At 44.0% G+C, this 17776-nt stretch overlaps 1 protein-coding gene across 1 annotated transcript in view; it reads left to right on the top strand.

Moving 5' to 3' along the window:
- LOC126986788 (serine/threonine-protein kinase plk-2-like) overlaps nucleotides 1-17776 on the top strand; it is a 132945-nt gene that overhangs the window by 70188 nt on the left and 44981 nt on the right. The window contains exon 2 of the mRNA XM_050843159.1: nucleotides 372-479. Coding sequence (XP_050699116.1) covers nucleotides 372-479 — 108 coding nt within the window. The remainder of the gene's footprint in view (nucleotides 1-371; nucleotides 480-17776) is intronic.

Raw genomic sequence — 17776 nt, 5'->3', positions numbered from 1 at the left:
CTCATCTCCCCCTTCCATCTCCCTTCTTTTCCTTAGCCTCCCTTTCACCCTCCCCCTTCCATCTCCCTTCTTTTCTTTAGTCTCCCTTCCACCCTCCCTTTTCTGCCCTCATCTCCCCCTTCCATCTCCCTTCTTCCCCATTCTCCCTTAACATCCCCTCGCCCTCCCCTTACTTTCTACCTTCACCTCCCCCTTCCATTTTCTTTCCTTCCCATTCTCCACTCTTCCCTTCCTTGCCATCTTCCTCCCTAACTCCCCATTATCCTCCTCACTCCTCCAATCCCCTATACCCCCCTCCCCTTCCCCTCCCTTCCCCTTCATCTTGTCCCCATTCACCCACGAAACTAACCTTCTTTTCTCTGTCTTTCCAGGGCGGGTTCGCGCGAGTCCATGAAGTGACGGATCTCATTACCAACATGACCTACGCCGGCAAGATCATTCCCAAGTTCAGGATCACCAAGCCACACCACAAGGAAAAGGTGAGTACTGATGGAGATGGTGATGGTGATGATGGTGATGATGATGGTGATTGGATAGAAAGGTGTGAGTGTGTGTGTGTGTGAGAGAGTGAATTGAAAACGGAGAGGAGGAACAGAAGGAAAGAGAGGAAAGGTATGAGAGGAGGAAGAGGAGATATGCAGAAAGAGGAAGAATAGAAGATGGAGGTAAAAGGAAAATGAAGAAGAGTAACCGAAGGAAGAAAAAGTATGGGAGGAGGAGGAGGAGGAGGAGGAGGAGGAGGATTGAAGTAAGAGGTAGAGTAGGAGTAGGAGTGAAAGGTAAAGGAAGACGACGAGGAGGAGGAGGAGGAGGAGAGTCCGAGAGAAAGACAGGAAGGACTGAATGAATGGCGGAACAAGAGAAATGATAAATAAAATAAAAGAATAAGAAATAAGTAAGCCAGGGAGAATGTGGAGGAAGAGGGGAAGAAAGAGAAGGCCGATGGAAGAAAACGGAAAAAATGAAAAGATTGATAAAGGAAGAAAATATGGGAAATAAGAGAAAAGGAGGAGAATGCACGAAGGGAGGAGATAAAAATGAATTAAGAGATAAAGAAGAAAATGAAAACCTCAGGAGTAAGAGGAGGAGGAGGAAGAGAAGAAAGAGGAGGAAGAGGATGAAGGAGGCATAAACGAATCAGATAACGAGAGGAAAGGAAGAACGAAGGAAGGAAGGGAAGAGAGAAGTGAGGGGAGGAAGGGAGTGGAGGAAACGCCCGAGGAGGAGGAGGAGGAGGAGGAGGAGGAGGAGGAGAAAAGTTAGGGAGAAGTTAGGTAAAGGAAAGAAGCCGGAAGGAAGGAAGGATGGTATCTCTCTCTCTCTCTCTCATGATGTGCTGGAAAATCGAAGCAAAGAACAAGCAAGACAGCCCTAGAGAGAGAGAGAGAGAGAGAGAGAGAGAGAGAGAGAGAGAGAGAAGAGGGGAGAGTAAGTGGAAGGAACCCATGGCTTTATGCTGTCCCCTTTTCCACCTCCTCTCCTTGCTCCTCTTCTTCTTCTTCCGTCTTCCTCCCTCTCTTCTTCCTCCTTCTCTTCGTCTTCCTCCGCCTCTGCATTCCCCCTCTCGCTCTCTCTCTCTCTCATGCATTTCTCACAACCCTGTAATTTTTATCTTCCCCTCTCTCTCTCTTTCTCTCGCTCTCCCTCTCTCTCCCCTTCTCTTCGATTTACCTATTTCTTCTTCCCCTCCTCCTCCTCCTCCTCCTCCTCCGCCTCCTCCTCCTCCTCGTTGATGGCACCCTCTCATTCTGCACTTCTCCTACTTCTCCTCTTCAGTCTTACGCCCTCCTCCTCCTCCTCCTCCTCCTCCTCCTCGGGGTATTAGCACACAATAAGACTGTTAACGCCTCCTCCTCCTCCTCCTCTTCCTCCTCCTCCCCTCTTCACACCTCTCTATACCTCCCCTTTCTTTTGCTTCCCTCTCTTCTTAACACATCTCTTCCCTCCCTCCCTCCCTTCCTCCTTCTCTCCCCTCTTCTCTCTATACCTCCTCTTTCCCTTACTTCCCTCCGTTCTTATATACCCTCTTCCCTCCCTCCATCCCTTCCTCCCTTCCCTCCTTCTTCCCTCCCTCTTCCCTCATTCCCTACCCTTTTCCATGGATCCTTTACTCTTTCCTCCCTTCCTCCTCCCTTCTTTTCCATCCCCGCACCTTCCCTCCCCTTCCTTACCCTCCTCCCTCCTTCCCTCCCTCCCTCTCTGCCTCCCTTCCTTCCCTCATTCCCATCGCCTCATCTTGCTTTTCCCTCCTCTTAACCACCTTCTATCTCCCTCCTTCCCTCCCTTCCTCCTTTCCTCTTTCCCGTCGTCTTGCCTTCCTTTCTTTCTCTTCCCTACCCTCTTCCCTCTGCCTTCCTCCCTCCCTTCTCCCCCTTCGCTTTCCTTACCTTCCCTCCTCCTCCCTGGGTTGTAAATACGAGCGCGCGAAGCAAACAAGCAATAAATATCAGGGAAAAGAAGGGAGGCGAAAACCCAATAACACGGAGGTCCTGTACACGGAGCAGTAAAGACGCGGATAAATACGTGGAGTTGACAAATAAGAAGCAAACAAGGGACAAACAAGGGATTCATACGTAGGTGGAAGGAAGGGAAGGGAAGGATAATAAATGTCAGAGAGAGAGAGAGAGAGAGAGAGAGAGAGAGAGAGAGAGAGAGAGAGAGAGAGAGAGAGACGCATAAACATTTAAACACGTGGCCTTGACAAATAAGAAAGAAACAAGAAAGCGTGGAAGGAAAATGTAGATAGAATAGTGTTAGATAAATGTACAGATAGGTGAAGACAAATTAAGAAAGTAGATATAAAGAGACGGATAAGCAGATAAACACGTAGCCTTGACTAATAAGAAACAAACAAACTTGGGACAGACAAAGGATTCATACGTAGGTGAAAGGAAAGGAAGGAGATAAAAAAAGTCGTGTAAATAGAGATAAGTAAAGAAAAATAAAGAAAGAACTAGCTATTAACCAAGTAACAGCGGGGATCATGTATCTTAGTGGTCCCTCTAAGCGAGAAAAATGAGAAAAAAATCACCCCTCACACAAGCCATTTCATAATATATATCAAAGCATTTGTGATCAGTTTATGTATCATCTATTTTTAGGGGTTTATATCATGGCACAGATTTGGCCCGTCGCTGCTACCGGGTTATTAAGAAGTGGATAAACAGATCATGGACTTGACAAATAACAAACAAGGATAGAAGGAAAATATATGAGAAAGAAGGAAGGAAGGGAAGGAAAGGGATCAGAGAGTGTCAAGAAAGTAAAGAAAAATAAAGAAAGAACTAGGCGATTCGCAAGGGACAAAAAAAGATAGGAAAAAAGTTAAATAAGGAAGAAACAGAGAGAGGAATCGTAGATGGGAAATAAGAAAAGATAGTAACTGTCAAAGATGAGAAAGATAAAAGAGAAGCGAGCAAACAAACAGATAATTCACAAGGGACGGAAAAGAAGGAATAAGAGAAGAGAAGGATTGGCATGTAAGAGGAGAAAGATAACAGACAAGCGAAAGAGATAATTACCTAGACAAGACTGAAAGAAGAAGGAAGATGGAGAGACGAAAAAAAAAATTATGTGGTTTTAAAAATAGACTAAGGAAGATATAAGACGCCATATATTTGAATGAAGATACTAAGGAAGACAAAGGAAGCAAGAGGCGATGCAGAAGAAGAAAAAGAAGAAAAAGAAAGAAAGAAAGATTGGCATAGACGACGTAAATTATTAAGTAAAGGAATGAGAAAGCATTAGCAAACAAGATCCATAAGTAATCAAGCTTAATAAGAAGCAAACAAAGGATTCACAATAGACGAAAGAAAAGAAAACAGACGAAAGAATAAAAAAAGTATAAACGGAAGAATATGCAAAAAAAAAGAGAAAACAAAACACAAGCGGCGCAGACGAACGCAAACAATTGATAAAAGAAAGAAGAGCCAAGCAAACAAGAGGAAAACAGGAGATAAACAAGGAGAGAGAGAGAGAGAGAGAGAGAGAGAGAGAGAGAGAGAGAGAGAGAGAGAGAGAGAGAGAGTAATTACAGAGGGGAAGACAACAGAGATCGACAAAAATCAGCGAAGCAATTAAAAGGCGACTCGATCCCCTTCCCATAACAAAGGAGCATCGAAGAATAGGATCCAGAGAGAAGCAAAAAGTGGAGATAATTAAATGGAAGAAAGAGATTAAGAGAGTGTAAAAAGGGATAAAATTGCGAGGTAGTGAAATAAAAAGAGAAAATAGGAAAGAGGAGAAAAAAAAAGAGAAAGACAAAGAATATGACGGAGAATAAAAGGAGGAGGAGGAAGGAATAAAAGGAGAAACAGTAGGAAAGAGGGAAGAAAGAGGAAGACAAGAGAAGAAGGAAAAGAAGAAAAACAAAATGAATATGATAAAGGAAAGAGGAAGATAAAAGTATTAGGAAAAGAAAAAACGAAATGAAAAATACAAAGAAATAAAAGGAAAATGCAAAAAAAAAAGTAGAAAAGGGGGAAAAAATATTACACAAAAGAATATAGAAAGAATATGATTTAGAGAAACAAAAAGTGGAGATTAACTGAATAGGAGAAAGGAGAGAGAATAAAAGAAATAAAATTGAGATAGTGAAATAAAAGAGGGGAGAAAGAGAAGGAGAGAGAAAGAAAACGTTACATAAAGGAATATTGAAGAGGGATAAAACGAATAATGGAAGAATGGAGGAAAGAATGAAAGGGAAAGTGGAGATAATTGTATAGAAGAGATGAAAAGAGCAAGTATAAAAAGGGATAAAATTGTGAGATAGTGAAATAAAAAGCAAACAAGAGAAGGAAGTAGGAAAAAAAAGGAATACAGCAAAATATGAAAGAGGGAAAATATAAAAAAAAGGAAAAGTAGGAAGGAATGAAAAAAGAGGAAGACAAAGGAATATAGAAAAGGAAAAGATAAGAGATAATGAAGAAAGGAATAATAAGGAAAATGGTAAGAAAGAATAGGAAAAGGAGGAAAAAGGTTACATAAAAGAATACGAAAGAGGGAATTGATGAAATGAGATAATGAAAGCCGAGGGAAGTAATCAAAGGGAAGGGATTTGAAACTGAATGAAATAAAAGTTTGGAAGAAATAGAAAAAAAGTGAAAAAGAGGAGACATATTAGATTTTTGAAAGTGAAAAAATGTAAATAATTAGAAGGAAGGGAAAGAAATGGAATATGATACAGAAAAAAAATAGAGATCATGAAATAGTAATCCGTGAAATCATGAGAGAAAAGATAATGAAAAAGAAAAAAATATGAAAGTTGGGGAGGATATTTTTATAGAGAAATCCCAAGGAAGTAAAAAATTATAAAAAACCTAATGAAATGCGAGTTATGGAAAAAAAGGAGAGAAGAGAATGAAATAAAGAAAGGAGATACGAAAACAGGAGAAAAAAAGAATGCCGTGGAAGAGAAAAGGCTGATTATGAAAAAAAAAACAAGCTTATGAAGTAGAAGGGAGATAAAAAAAAAAGAATGAAATTAGAGAACAAGAGAATATGGAAGCAGGAGTAAAAAAAAAAAAAAAATTCCATGATAAAGAGAAGAGGGAAAAAAATGATATACAGGAAACAGAGAAAGAGAGGAAGGAAAAAAATAGATAGAAAAATAAAAGGAAAAAAATGTGGAAGCGGGGAAAAAAAAATAACTATGAAAAGGAATGCCATGAAAGAGAGAAAGAAAGAGAAAAAGGCAAATCATGAAGCAGCCGGGAGAGAAAAAAATAATATGCAAGAGAGAGAGAGAGAGAGAGAGAGAGAGAGAGAGAGAGAGAGAGAGAGAGAGAGAGAGAGGGGAGGGGAAAAATATAAAAAAGAATAAAACCTCCTGAAACAAAGGTTGAGAGCAGTGGGCGAAGGTTAAATTACAGGCCTAAATCATTACAGCGACGCGGGAAATTAATGTTCCTTTAATTATAGAAGAAAAACGGCCATGAACTCCTGACGTGGGGGGGGGGGCGGGGCAGGGATCCAGACGCGCGCGGGGAGGGAGGGAGGGAGGGAAGGATTCACGGCAGGGGGGCGGGAGGGGGGGGGAAGGGGGGCAGAAAAAAAGTAATGGTTAAAGTTTATTATTTGTATTTAGTTATTATGAGTTTTAAATTTGCATGTTTTTTTTTTCTTTCTTCGTTTTGTTTTGTCCTCATGTCCTGCTAGTGCTGCTCCTCCTCCTCCCCCTCCCCCTCCTCCTCCTCCTCCTCTTCTTCCTCCTTCTTATCCTACGTTCCTTCCTCCTCCTCCTCCTCCTCCATTTTCCTTCTTTCCTTCTCTTCCTTCTTGTCCTACTTTCCTTCCTTCCTTCCTTCCTCCTCCTTTTCCTCCGTTTGTTCCTCGTCTTTTTCCTCCTCGTGTTGTGTTTTTCCGTTCCATTTTCGTCCTTTTCCTCTTCCTTTTCCTCCGTTTTTGTAATCTTCATGTCATCCTTTAGATTTAGACGGACAGACAGACAGACAGACAGATAGATAGACAGATACAGACAGAGAGATACAGACAGAGAGATACAGACAGAGATACAGACAGAGATATACAGACAGAGATATACAGACAGAGATATACAGACAGAGAGATATACAGACAGAGAGATATACAGACAGAGAGATACACAGACAGAGAGATACACAGACAGAGATATACAGACAGACAGACAGACAGAAAGAGATATTCAGACAGAGACACAGACAGAAAGAGATATACAGACAGACACACACAGATAGAGATATACACAGACAGACACACACACATAGAGATATACAGACAGAGACACAGACAGAAAGAGATATACAGACAGAGACACAGGCAGAAATAGATATACAGACTGAGACACAGACAGAAAGAGATATACAGACAGAGATATACAGACAGAGATATACAGACAGAGATATACACAGACAGAGAGATACACAGACAGAGATACACAGACAGAGATATACAGACAGAGATATACAGACAGAGATATACACAGACAGAGATATACACAGACAGAGATATACACAGACAGAGATATACAGACAGAGAGATACAGACAGAGAGATACAGACAGAGATATACAGACAGAGAGATATACAGACAGAGAGATATACAGACAGAGAGATATACAGACAGAGATATACAGACAGAGAGATATACAGACAGAGAGATATACAGACAGAGAGATACACAGACAGAGAGATACACAGACAGAGAGATACACAGACAGAGAGATACACAGACAGAGAGATACACAGACAGAGAGATACACAGACAGAGAGATACACAGACAGAGAGATACACAGACAGAGAGATACACAGACAGACAGATACACAGACAGACAGATACACAGACAGACAGATACACAGACAGACAGATACACAGACAGACAGATACACAGACAGAGAGATACACAGACAGAGAGATACACAGAGAGACAGGTACAGACAGACAGACAGACAGGTACAGACAGACAGACAGACAGGTACAGACAGAGACAGACAGACAGGTACAGACAGAGACAGACAGACAGGTACAGACAGAGACAGACAGACAGGTACAGACAGACAGACAGGTACAGACAGACAGACAGGTACAGACAGACAGACAGGTACAGACAGACAGACAGGTACAGACAGAGACAGACAGACAGGTACAGACAGAGACAGACAGACAGGTACAGACAGAGACAGACAGACAGGTACAGACAGAGACAGACAGACAGGTACAGACAGAGACAGACAGACAGGTACAGACAGAGACAGACAGACAGGTACAGACAGAGACAGACAGACAGGTACAGACAGAGACAGACAGACAGGTACAGACAGAGACAGACAGACAGGTACAGACAGAGACAGACAGACAGACAGACACAGACAGACAGACAGACAGATACTTTTTTTCTCTACATTTCCTTTTTTCTTCGTTTCCTTTATTTCTTTGATCCCTTAACTTCCTTTGACACAATCTTTTTTTTCTCTTCTATTTCCTTGATTTTCTTCCTCTTTTCCTTTATTTAATTTCTCCTTTTCCTAACTCCTTTTTTGTCTAACTTTTCTCCATCAATCCTTTCTCTCGTCTTCCTCTTTACTTCTTTTATATTTTTTTTATTCAGATTCATACTGTTAACACACACACACACACACACACACACACACACACACACACACACACACACACACACCTTAAAATGACAGGTAAAAAAGTTTGATTACCTGTTTTTCTAATATTTTTTTTGTCGGTTTCGAATAAAAAATATAATAAAAAACGAAGAAGCGAAGCGACTGTATTTGTTTATTTTTTTCGTTATTTATTTCTCGTTCGCTCATTTTTTTCCTTATTTCCTTTTTCCCTCTTTACGGTGTTTTATCATTCTCGTTCTTCGTTTCCTTTTCTTTCCTTCTTTCCTTCTTCGTTAGTTTTCTTCTTCTCATTCGTTAGTTTTTTTTCTTTTTCCTTTCTTTTTTTTCCCTCTCGTCCGTTTTTTTTCCTTTTTCATTTCTTTTTCTTTGTTTTTTCTTCTTCTCGTTCGTCTTTTCCTTTTTCTTCTTTCTTCGTTATTTTTTCTCCTCCGCGTTTTCCTCGTCATTCTTTTCTTCATGTTTTTTTCCCATCTCGTTCGTTTCTTTCTTTTAATTTCTTTTCTTCATGTTTTTTCCCCATCTCGTTCGTTTTTCTCCTTTTAATTTCTTTTCTTTTTTTCATGTTTTTTTCCTCCTCGTTCGTATTTTTCTCCGTTTCATTTCCCTTCGCTAATCGCCGCCCAGGGAAGCGATCTGTTATTGAATCTTTTAATTACTTTCCTTCACTAACGATCTTTTCCTCTGCCCCGGTGATCTTCCCTTAGTCCCTCCCTCCCTCCCTCCCTCCCTCCCTCCCTCGCCTTCCTTTCCTCTCCTTCCCTTCCTCTCCTTCCCTCCTTCGCCTTCCCTCCCTCGCCTTCCTTTCCTCTCCTTCCCTTCCTCTCCTTCCCTCCTTCGCCTTCCCTCCCTTGCCTTCCTTTCCTCTCTCTCTCTCTCTCTCTCTCTCGCTCTCGCTCTCTCTCTCTCTCTCTCTCTCTCTCCTTTGTATGAATCAGGCAGTTACTTTACCTCCAATTCATCATAAGGAAGGGAGGGAGGGAGGGAGGGAGGGAAGAGGGCCAAGACTCCCTTCCTCCTCCTCCTCCTCCTCCTCCTCCTCCTCAATTTCACCTTCCCATTTACTCCTCCAACCAGCCTCTTGTGTCTCCTTGTACTGTCACCCCCCCCCTCCTGCCTCCTCCATCCCCCTTCCCCTTTCCCCTCCCCCCCATGTTACCTGTGATTACCTGCCGCCCTCCTCACCTGCCCGGGCTTACCTTCCACACACCTGCCCGAGTCATCTGGGAGGCGAGGTGTCCGAGAGGATTGCCTGTTGATGCTGCTGCCCTTATGCTGCCCCGCCTGCTCCTCCTATTTCTTCTTTTCCTCCTCTCCCTCTTCCTTTTCCTCCTCCTCCTTTTTTTGTAATTTTCGTTGTCCTCTTCCTTCTGGATTTCGTTTTTTTTCTTTTATTTATTTTTGTTTTTTCCTATTTTTCGTTCTTTTTCTTCTTCTTCCTCTTCCTTGTCCCTTTTCTCTCCTTGCTCCTCCTCCTATTCCTTCTTTCCTCCTCTTCATATTTCCTTTCTCTTTCCTTCTTTTTGTAATTTTTGTCTTCGTTTTTATCTTTTTCCTCCTCCTCCTTTTCTTCATTTTCCTCCTCCTCCTCCTCCTCCTTCTTTTCCTCCTCATTTTCTTAGTCCTTTTCCTCCTCCCTCTCCGTCCCTTCGGCTTATTCTTCCTCCTCTACTTCTTGTACTCTGGTTGTCCTCTTTTTTTCCTCCTCTTCCTTCTTCTCTTTCTTTTCATCTTCCTTCTCCATTTCGTCTTTATTTCCTTCTCTTTATTTTTTGTTTTTTTCTATTCATTTTCGTTTTTCTTCTCTTCTTTGTCCCTTTTCTCTCTTTTTTTAGCTTTTCCTCCTTTTCCTCCTCCTCCTTGTCCTTCTTATCGCCTTTTCCTCTTTCTCTTAATTTTCTTATTATTTTCCTCCTCTCCTACTTTCTCGTCTTTTTCTTCCTCTTTCTTTTCGTCCTATTCCTTCTTTTCCTTTTCCTTTTATTCCTTTTTCCTTGTCCTTCCATTTCCTCTCCTCCATCTTCACTTCCTCCTCCTCCTCCTCCTCCTCCTCCTCTTCCTCATAAATATCTTTCTTCCTCTTCCATTCCTTTACCATATTCCGGGAAGTCTTCTGATGATTCTTCCTTATTTCATTATTCCTCCTCCTCCTCCTCTTCTTCCTCCTCTTCCTCCTCCTCTTCTTCCTCCTCTTCCTCCTCCTCCTCTTCCTCTTCTTTTCATAGTCTTCTCTCTGTTTGTGTGTTTCCCATTTTTCATGTTATCTCTCACGTAGTTCAGTATTTCATCTCTTCTGTGCTTCCCTCTTCTTCCTCCTCCTCCGACACCCAGCATGGCTTCAGAAACAAGCGCTCCTGCCTAACGAATCTATTAGACTTCTTCCAAGGCATATATAAGAACTGGGATGCCCACATCCCCAGTGATGTTATATACCTGGACTTTCAGAAAGCCTTCGACAAGGTACCGCACGAGCGACTCCTTAAGAAACTGCACTCGGCGGGCATTGGAGCCAATCTGATCGCGTGGATAAGAGATTGGCTCACCGACAGAAAACAACGAGTACTACTCAACGGACAGCCTTCCGATTGGCTTCCAGTCACTAGTGGAGTGCCTCAAGGGTCAGTGCTGGGACCCATTCTCTTCATCATATATATCAACGACCTCGAATCAGGACTGAAATCCACAATATCGAAATTTGCTGATGACACTAAGGTGGGGGGAAAGGCCCTCACAAAGACCGACTGCGAAATCATTCAGAAAGACCTCAATCACATTATCGAATGGTCGGAAAAATGGCAAATGTCCTTTAATGTTGACAAATGCAAAGTCATGCACATTGGGACCAGAAATAGTAACCACACATACATCATGAATGGGAGACCTCTGCAAGCGATGCAGGAGGAAAAGGATCTTGAGTCACTATCAGCAGTGACCTGAAACACGCGAATCACTGTAAAAAGCATACAACAAAGCCAACACTATGCTCGGGTTCATAGCGAGGAACTTCGAGTGTAAAACGCCAGACGTGATGCTATCCTTGTATAATTCCATGGTAAGACCGCACCTCGAGTATGCAGTACAGTTCTGGTCTCCTAATTACAGAAAGGACATTGATTTACTGGAAAGGATTCAACGACGCGCCACGAAAATGATACCAACCTTAAGGGCTCAACCGTACGAGGAACGACTCAAGCGACTCAATCTCTTTACATTGGAGAAAAGACGCCTACGAGGAGATATGATTCAAGTCTTCAAGTATCTAAAAAAATTCAATAACGTCGATTACTCCAATTTCTTTGAATTGCAAACCAACCTAAGAACTAGAAATAACGGTTTACCCATTCAGTCTAGTCGATGTAACACAGACATCGGAAGGAGTTTCTTTTCAAACCGAGTCATCCGTCACTGGAACAATCTTCCTTCAGAAGTAGTAAATGCGAATACTATCAACTCCTTCAAATATAGAATCGACCGTCACTTCGCTGCGTCGGGAGTAAACTGAATATTGAGTTGCTTTCATCTGCTCCTCAATATCGAGGTGCTTTCATCTGCTCCCCAGGCCCCAGGCTGTCGAGCAGATTAAATCACCAGAACGGGCAACCTCGTAATGAGCCAATAGGCTTTCTGTTGCCTGCGTTTCCATGTTTCCATGTTTCCTCCTCCTCGCGTGGGCCTTATGAGATACACTTTATTGCTGTTGGTTTTTATTTCTTGGCTCGAGTCTCGGCAGCTCCTTCTCCTCCTCCTCCTCCTCTTCCTCTTCCTCTTCCTCTTCCTCATCCTTTCCTTCCCTTCCCTCTCATGAGTTAGGAATGTGTGTGTGTGTGTGTGTGTGTGTGTGTGTGTGTGTGTGTGTGTGTGTGTGTGTGTGTGTGTGTGTGTTTAGAGAGAGAGAGAGAGAGAGAGAGAGAGAGAGAGAGAGAGAGAGAGAGAGAGAGAGAGAGAGAGAGAGAGAGAGAGAATAATCCTACTTTAGTTAATGATCCGTGTAGACTAGTTAGTAGCCCTCCTCCTCCTCCTCCTCCTCCTCTAACTCCTCCTCTTCCTCCAAAGGGCCGCCGCAGGGGATCATTACAGGGGCAGAAGCTGTAGAGGAGGAGGAGGAGGAGGAGGATAGAGAGAGCCGCAGGGGAAGGTGGTGATGGTGGTGGCCCGCGGGGGTGTGGTGGTGTGGTGGTGTTGGTGGTGTCGGTTGTAACACGTTATGGTGGTGGTGGTGATTTTTTGGGTGATGGTGATGGTTTTATGGTGATGGTGGTGGTGGTTGTGTTGTCATGGTTTATTGTGTTGTTCATGGTGTTTGGTATGGTGGTGGTGGTGATGGTGGTGGTGGTGGTGATGATGGTGTTGCAGACTGTTTCTAGTGATGGCATTGGTTGATGGTGATGGTGGTAGTGAGCTGATGGTGGTGACGTAAGTGGTAGTGGTGACTGTTAGGGGGTAATGATCTATGGTGATTTGGGAGGTGATGGGAGATGACAGTGGTGGTGGTGGTGGTGTTACAGGAGGTGGTGTTGATGGTGATAGTGATGTTACAGGTGGAGGTGTTCATGTTACTAGAGGTGTTGGAGGAGGTGATGTTTATAGTGATGGGTATGGTGGGGGTTTTATGTTACTGGAGGTGGTGATAGTGGAGGTGGTGATAGTGGAGGTGGTGATAGTGGAGATGGTGATAGTGGAGGGGGTGATAGTGGAGGTGGTGATAGTGGAGGTGGTGATAGTGGAGGTGGTGTTGATGAAGTTGGTGGTGGGTGATAGTGATACAGAAGATGGTGTTTATGGTAGTGGTGGTGGTGGGGGGGGGGAGGTGATGGTGTTACAGAAGAGGGTGTTTACAGTGGTGGTGGTGGGGGGGTGAGGGAGCCTGGGAACAGTGGAGAGAGCAGGGGAGAGCGACGCGCACCTTTCCACTTAACAATTATCTCAGGTAAAGGAAAGACATTTGTCCAGTAAACACCTCCATAACCCTCCCCCCCCCATTTTCCTTCCCCCCTGTCCCCCCTGACCCCCCTGACCTCCTGACCCTTAACGCCCCCCATATCCCCCAGTTCGAGACTCCCGGTGGGTTGAGGTCCCTGGAAACTGACCATCCCTTTATCTCGAAGGTGTTTTGGTGTTGTGTTGGGGCAGGCAGGTGTTGAGGAGGAGGAGGAGGAGGAGGAGGAGGAGGAGGGAAAGGTTTTGTGTAAGAGGGTTGTTGTTGGTGAGGAGGAGGGAAAAAGGGATTGTATAGTGATGGTTAAATAGGTGGACAAAGGAGTTGGTGGTGATGGTTGAGAGGTGGACGAGGATACGGTGTTGGTAGTCGAGGGGTCAAAGATGGAAAAAGGAATGGTAGGGTGATGGTTGGGAGGTGGACGAGGATATGGTGTTGGTAGTCGAGGGGTCAAAGAGACGGTAAAAGGAATGGTAGGGTGATGGTTGAGAGGTGAAAGAGCTGGTGGAGGTGATGGTTGAGAGGTAGACGAGGATGTGGAGGTGGTGACTGAGAAGTGGACGAGGATGTGGAGGTGATGGTTAAGAGGTGGACAAGGTAATGGAATAGTGATGATTAAAAGATGAAAGATATGAAACAAGAATGGTATGGTGATGGTTTTAAGAAGTGGAGAAGAGGTGGAATGGTGATGGTGGCTAATAAGTGGATTAAAGAGGTGGTGGCGATGATTGACAAGTGGATGATGGGTGGTGATTAGTTCAGAAGGATGACCATGAGAAATGTGGAAGAATGGGAGCAAGTGGAAGAGATATAGGTGGATAAGGCGATGGAGCTGAATGTGGAGGAGGAGGAGGAGGATATAACGTAAATAGCTCTAAGAAATGTGGATGAAAGCAAATGGAAGAAATGACATAGTGGAACAAGGTGGAAGAGGCAATGGAACTATAACTGATGAGCTGGAAATGTGGACGAGCCAGATGTGGATGGAGCAGGTGGAAGAAAAATGTGAACGAAGGAAATGAATGTGGAAGGAAAAGTGGAGAGAGAAAAAGAGGAAGGAGGAGGTGAAAAGTGGAAGGCAAAGGAGAGGGGGGGGGGTAGAATGGAGGGGTGGTAAATACCTTATCTCCTCCTCCTCCTCCTCCTCCCTTCCCCCCTCCATCCTCAGCCCTCCTCCTCCTCCATACATCACGCTGTCACCCCCCACATGCCACCCCCCTCCCCCCCCACACACACTTGTCAAGATTGTGTTCGGTAAAGTAATTCGTCTCCACAGAGCAAGGCAGATTCCTAAGAGGGGGGGAGGAGGAGGAGGAGGAGGAGGAGGAGGAGGAGGAGGAGGAGTTGAAGCAGAAGGAAATGAAAAACAGAACAATGACCAAAAAAAAAGAATCATGAGGAGGAGGAGGAGGAAAATTGAATGGAGGGAGAGAGAGAAATTGAAATAAGGGAGGAGGAGGAGGAGGAGGAGGAAAAGTTGAAGTAGAAGAAAAGAAAAAAAGAAAGAAAACAAAAAAAGGGATATTGAAAAGGAAAAGGGATGCAAGTAATGAAAATCGAAGAAGGGGAGAGAAGAGAAAATTGAAATACGGAGGAAGAATAATAATAATAAGAAGAAGAAGAAGAAAGCATATAGAGAAAATAAAATAAAATAAAATAAAATAAAAGATGAGGAGAAGGATATTGAGGAAAAGGGAAAAAGAGGGAATGAGAAGAGAAAAGGAAAGAAGGGAGGAGGAGGAGGAGGAGGAGGAGGAGGAGGAGGAGGAGGAGGAGGAGGAGGAAAGAGGAAAATCGGAGGCAGCAGTACGCACAGATGGAGAGGAAAAAGACGAATCGCCTTCATTTGTTTTCCGACACTTTCGCGTTTTGCTTCGAAATCCGTATAATTCAGCCGTTTTGTGGAGGAGGAGGAGAAGGAGAAGGAGAAGAAGAAGAAGAAGAAGAAGAAGAAGAAGAAGAGAAGAGAAAGAAGGAGAAGAGAAGAAGAAGAAAAAGAAGAAAAAGAAGGAAAGAAGAGAAGAAAAAGAAAAAAAGACGAAGAAAACATAAAAAAAGAAAAGAAAAGAACGAAAAGAGAAAAAAAGAAAATAGACGAAGAAGAAAATAGAAGAAAAAAACGAAAGAATGTTACAAAAAGAATGACGAAAAGAAGACAGAATAAACCGGAGGAGGAGGAGGAGGAGGAAGATGAAAAGAGAAAAAAAAGTGAAAGAAAAAAAATGAAAAATACAGTAAATGAAGAAAACACAGAATAAAAGAAAAAAAAATCAAAACAAACAAAATAAAAGGATGTGGTGGATGTGGCTGCAGTGATAGCGATAACAAGAGGAGGAGGAGGAGGAGGAGTGGACAAAGGGACACGCGTACGGTACTGCTACCCTCCCTTACCCTCCCTTACCAACCCTTACCCACCCTTACCCTTCCTTACCCACCCTCCTCCTCCTCCCTCCATCCTTCCGCGGTAACAGATGTGCGCTACCCTCCCTCCCTCCTCTCCCTCCCTCCCTCCTCTCCTTCCCTCCCTTCTCTCCCTCCCTCCCTTCTCTCCTTCCCTCCCTCCCTCGTTTCTCTCTCTACATGCCATCCCTCGTGAAAGCGCCCGAGGAGAGAGAGAGAGAGAGAGAGAGAGAGAGAGAGAGAGAGAGAGAGAGAGAGAGAGAGAGAGAGAGAGAGAGAGAGAGAGAGAGAGAGTAATGTGAGTGTGAGGATAAGGGAGAAGAAAGGGCTTAGAAGACCGGACACACACACACACACACACACACACACACACACACACAGGAAGGGCAAGGGACGGCATTTTGAGGTTGACGGCAATGGGACAGAGAGAGAGAGAGAGAGAGAGAGAGAGAGAGAGAGAGAGAGAGAGAGATAAATAATCAGCTGACTCGTAAATGTAAACAGCCGCTAGGGGTCAGAATTTTAGTGTCTCTCTCTCTCTCTCCAGGAGGAAGTCACACTGCTATGAATCTGTGACCTTCCCTCCTATTTTTCCTCCACTTCCCGTCTTGTCTTTCCTCCAATTTCCTCCTTTCCTCCTTCGCGCCTTTCTTCCTCCTCCTCCACCTCCTCCTCCTCCTCCTCCCTTGTCTCTTTCTTCCTCCTCCTCCACCTCCTCCTCGTCTCTCTCTCATCCTCAGCATTTTTTCTCATTCCTTCCCATTCTCTCTTTTTCTTTTCCTTTTTTCTTCTTTTTCTCTCGTTTAGATCTCCTCCATTCTCTCTCCTTTCCTTCACCTTCCTCCCATCTCCTTTTATTTATCCTCTTTCCTTCCTCTCTACCTTTTCTTCTTTATTCCTTTTTTCTTTTATGTTCCGTTTTCCTTTTTATTCGTATCTCCCTTTTATTTTTGTCTACTTTATTTTCGTCCCTCCAGTCCTCCACTTCCTTCTCCCTTTTCTCCTTTCCTCCATCTCTCCTTTACCGTTTTTCTTTCCGTTCCTTCTTTCCCTCTCCTTCTCTTCCTCACTTCTTTGTTCCTTCATTCTTCCTCTTCTTCTCCCTTTTCCCTTTCTCCCTTCTTCGTTCCTTCATTGTCGCTTTATCATCTTCCTCTTCTTCCTCTTTCTTTCCTTCAACTTTCTTTCTCATATTCCTTCTCCCTTTCCCTCTCTCTCTTCCTCCCTCCCTATCTTCGTTCCTTCTTTTGTCCCCTTCTCTTCTCCTTTCTTCCTCCTCTCCCTCCTCATTCTCTCTTCTTCACCCTTCCTCTTATTCCTTCTCCTTCTCCCTTTCTCCTCTTCCTCATTTCTTCCTTCCTTCATTCCTCCATTCTTCCTCCTCTGTCTCCATCCTTATTCTCTTCCTTCGCCTTTCTTCCTCCTATTCTTTCTCCCTCTCCGTCTCTCTTCTCCCTCCCTCTCACCCTCCCTTCCCTTCCCTTCCTGGTTTCCCTCACACTCCTTCACTCCCTTCCTCATTCTCTCCCTCCGTTGCATGTGTCACAGTTCCCTTCCTACATGCTCCCCCACCCTCCCTTCCTCCCTTTCCTCCCTTCCTCCCTTTCCTCCCTTCCTCCCTTTTACTGGCTGCGTGTCTCTCCCTCTCCCTCCCTGTCCGTTCCTCCCTTCTCCCTCCTCTCCCCCATTCACCCTTGCATGTATCACTGCTCTCCCTTCCTCCCTTCCTCTCCCCCCTCCCTTCGTCTCCCTTCCTTAATTCATTCTCTTACATGGCTTGATTCCCTTCCTTGAATCTCCCTTCCTCCCTTCCCTCCCTCCCTTGCATGTCACTGAATTATTCCTCTCTCTCTCTTCTCTTCTCTTTCGCGCCTCGATTCCCTTCCTGAATTCCTCCCTTCCTTCCTGCTTCCTTCCCTCCATTCTTCCTCCTTTCCTCATTCCTCTCCATTTTAAATCATTCTTCCTTCCTTCCTTATTTTCTCTATTCCATTTTTACTCCCTTCCCTTCCTTTTTATGCTTCCTCTCTTTCCTTCTTCCTTCCTTTCTTCTTTTCTCCCTCCCTTCCCTCCAAGTTTTATGCACCCTTTCCTCCATCCTTCTCCTCCTTGTCTTTATCTCTCAATCTTCATCCATTCTTTCCTTCTTTTCTTCCTCCCTCCCACCCTATCACCCTTCCATTGTGTCTCCTTCCCTTCCTCACTCTATTCACCCTTCCTTTTCTCTCTCCCAACCTCCCTCTTTTCTCCCTTTCCTTTATCCTTTTTCTTCTCTCACTATTCACTATCCTTCTCTTGTCTCTCCCTTCCCTTCCTCCCTCTCTCCCTTCT

This window comes from Eriocheir sinensis, chromosome 63 (genome assembly GCF_024679095.1).
Source record: "Eriocheir sinensis breed Jianghai 21 chromosome 63, ASM2467909v1, whole genome shotgun sequence".
NCBI lineage: Eukaryota > Metazoa > Arthropoda > Malacostraca > Decapoda > Varunidae > Eriocheir > Eriocheir sinensis.
The sequence above is the reverse complement of the archived record's forward strand: the minus strand, read 5'-3'. Positions and strand labels throughout refer to the sequence as shown.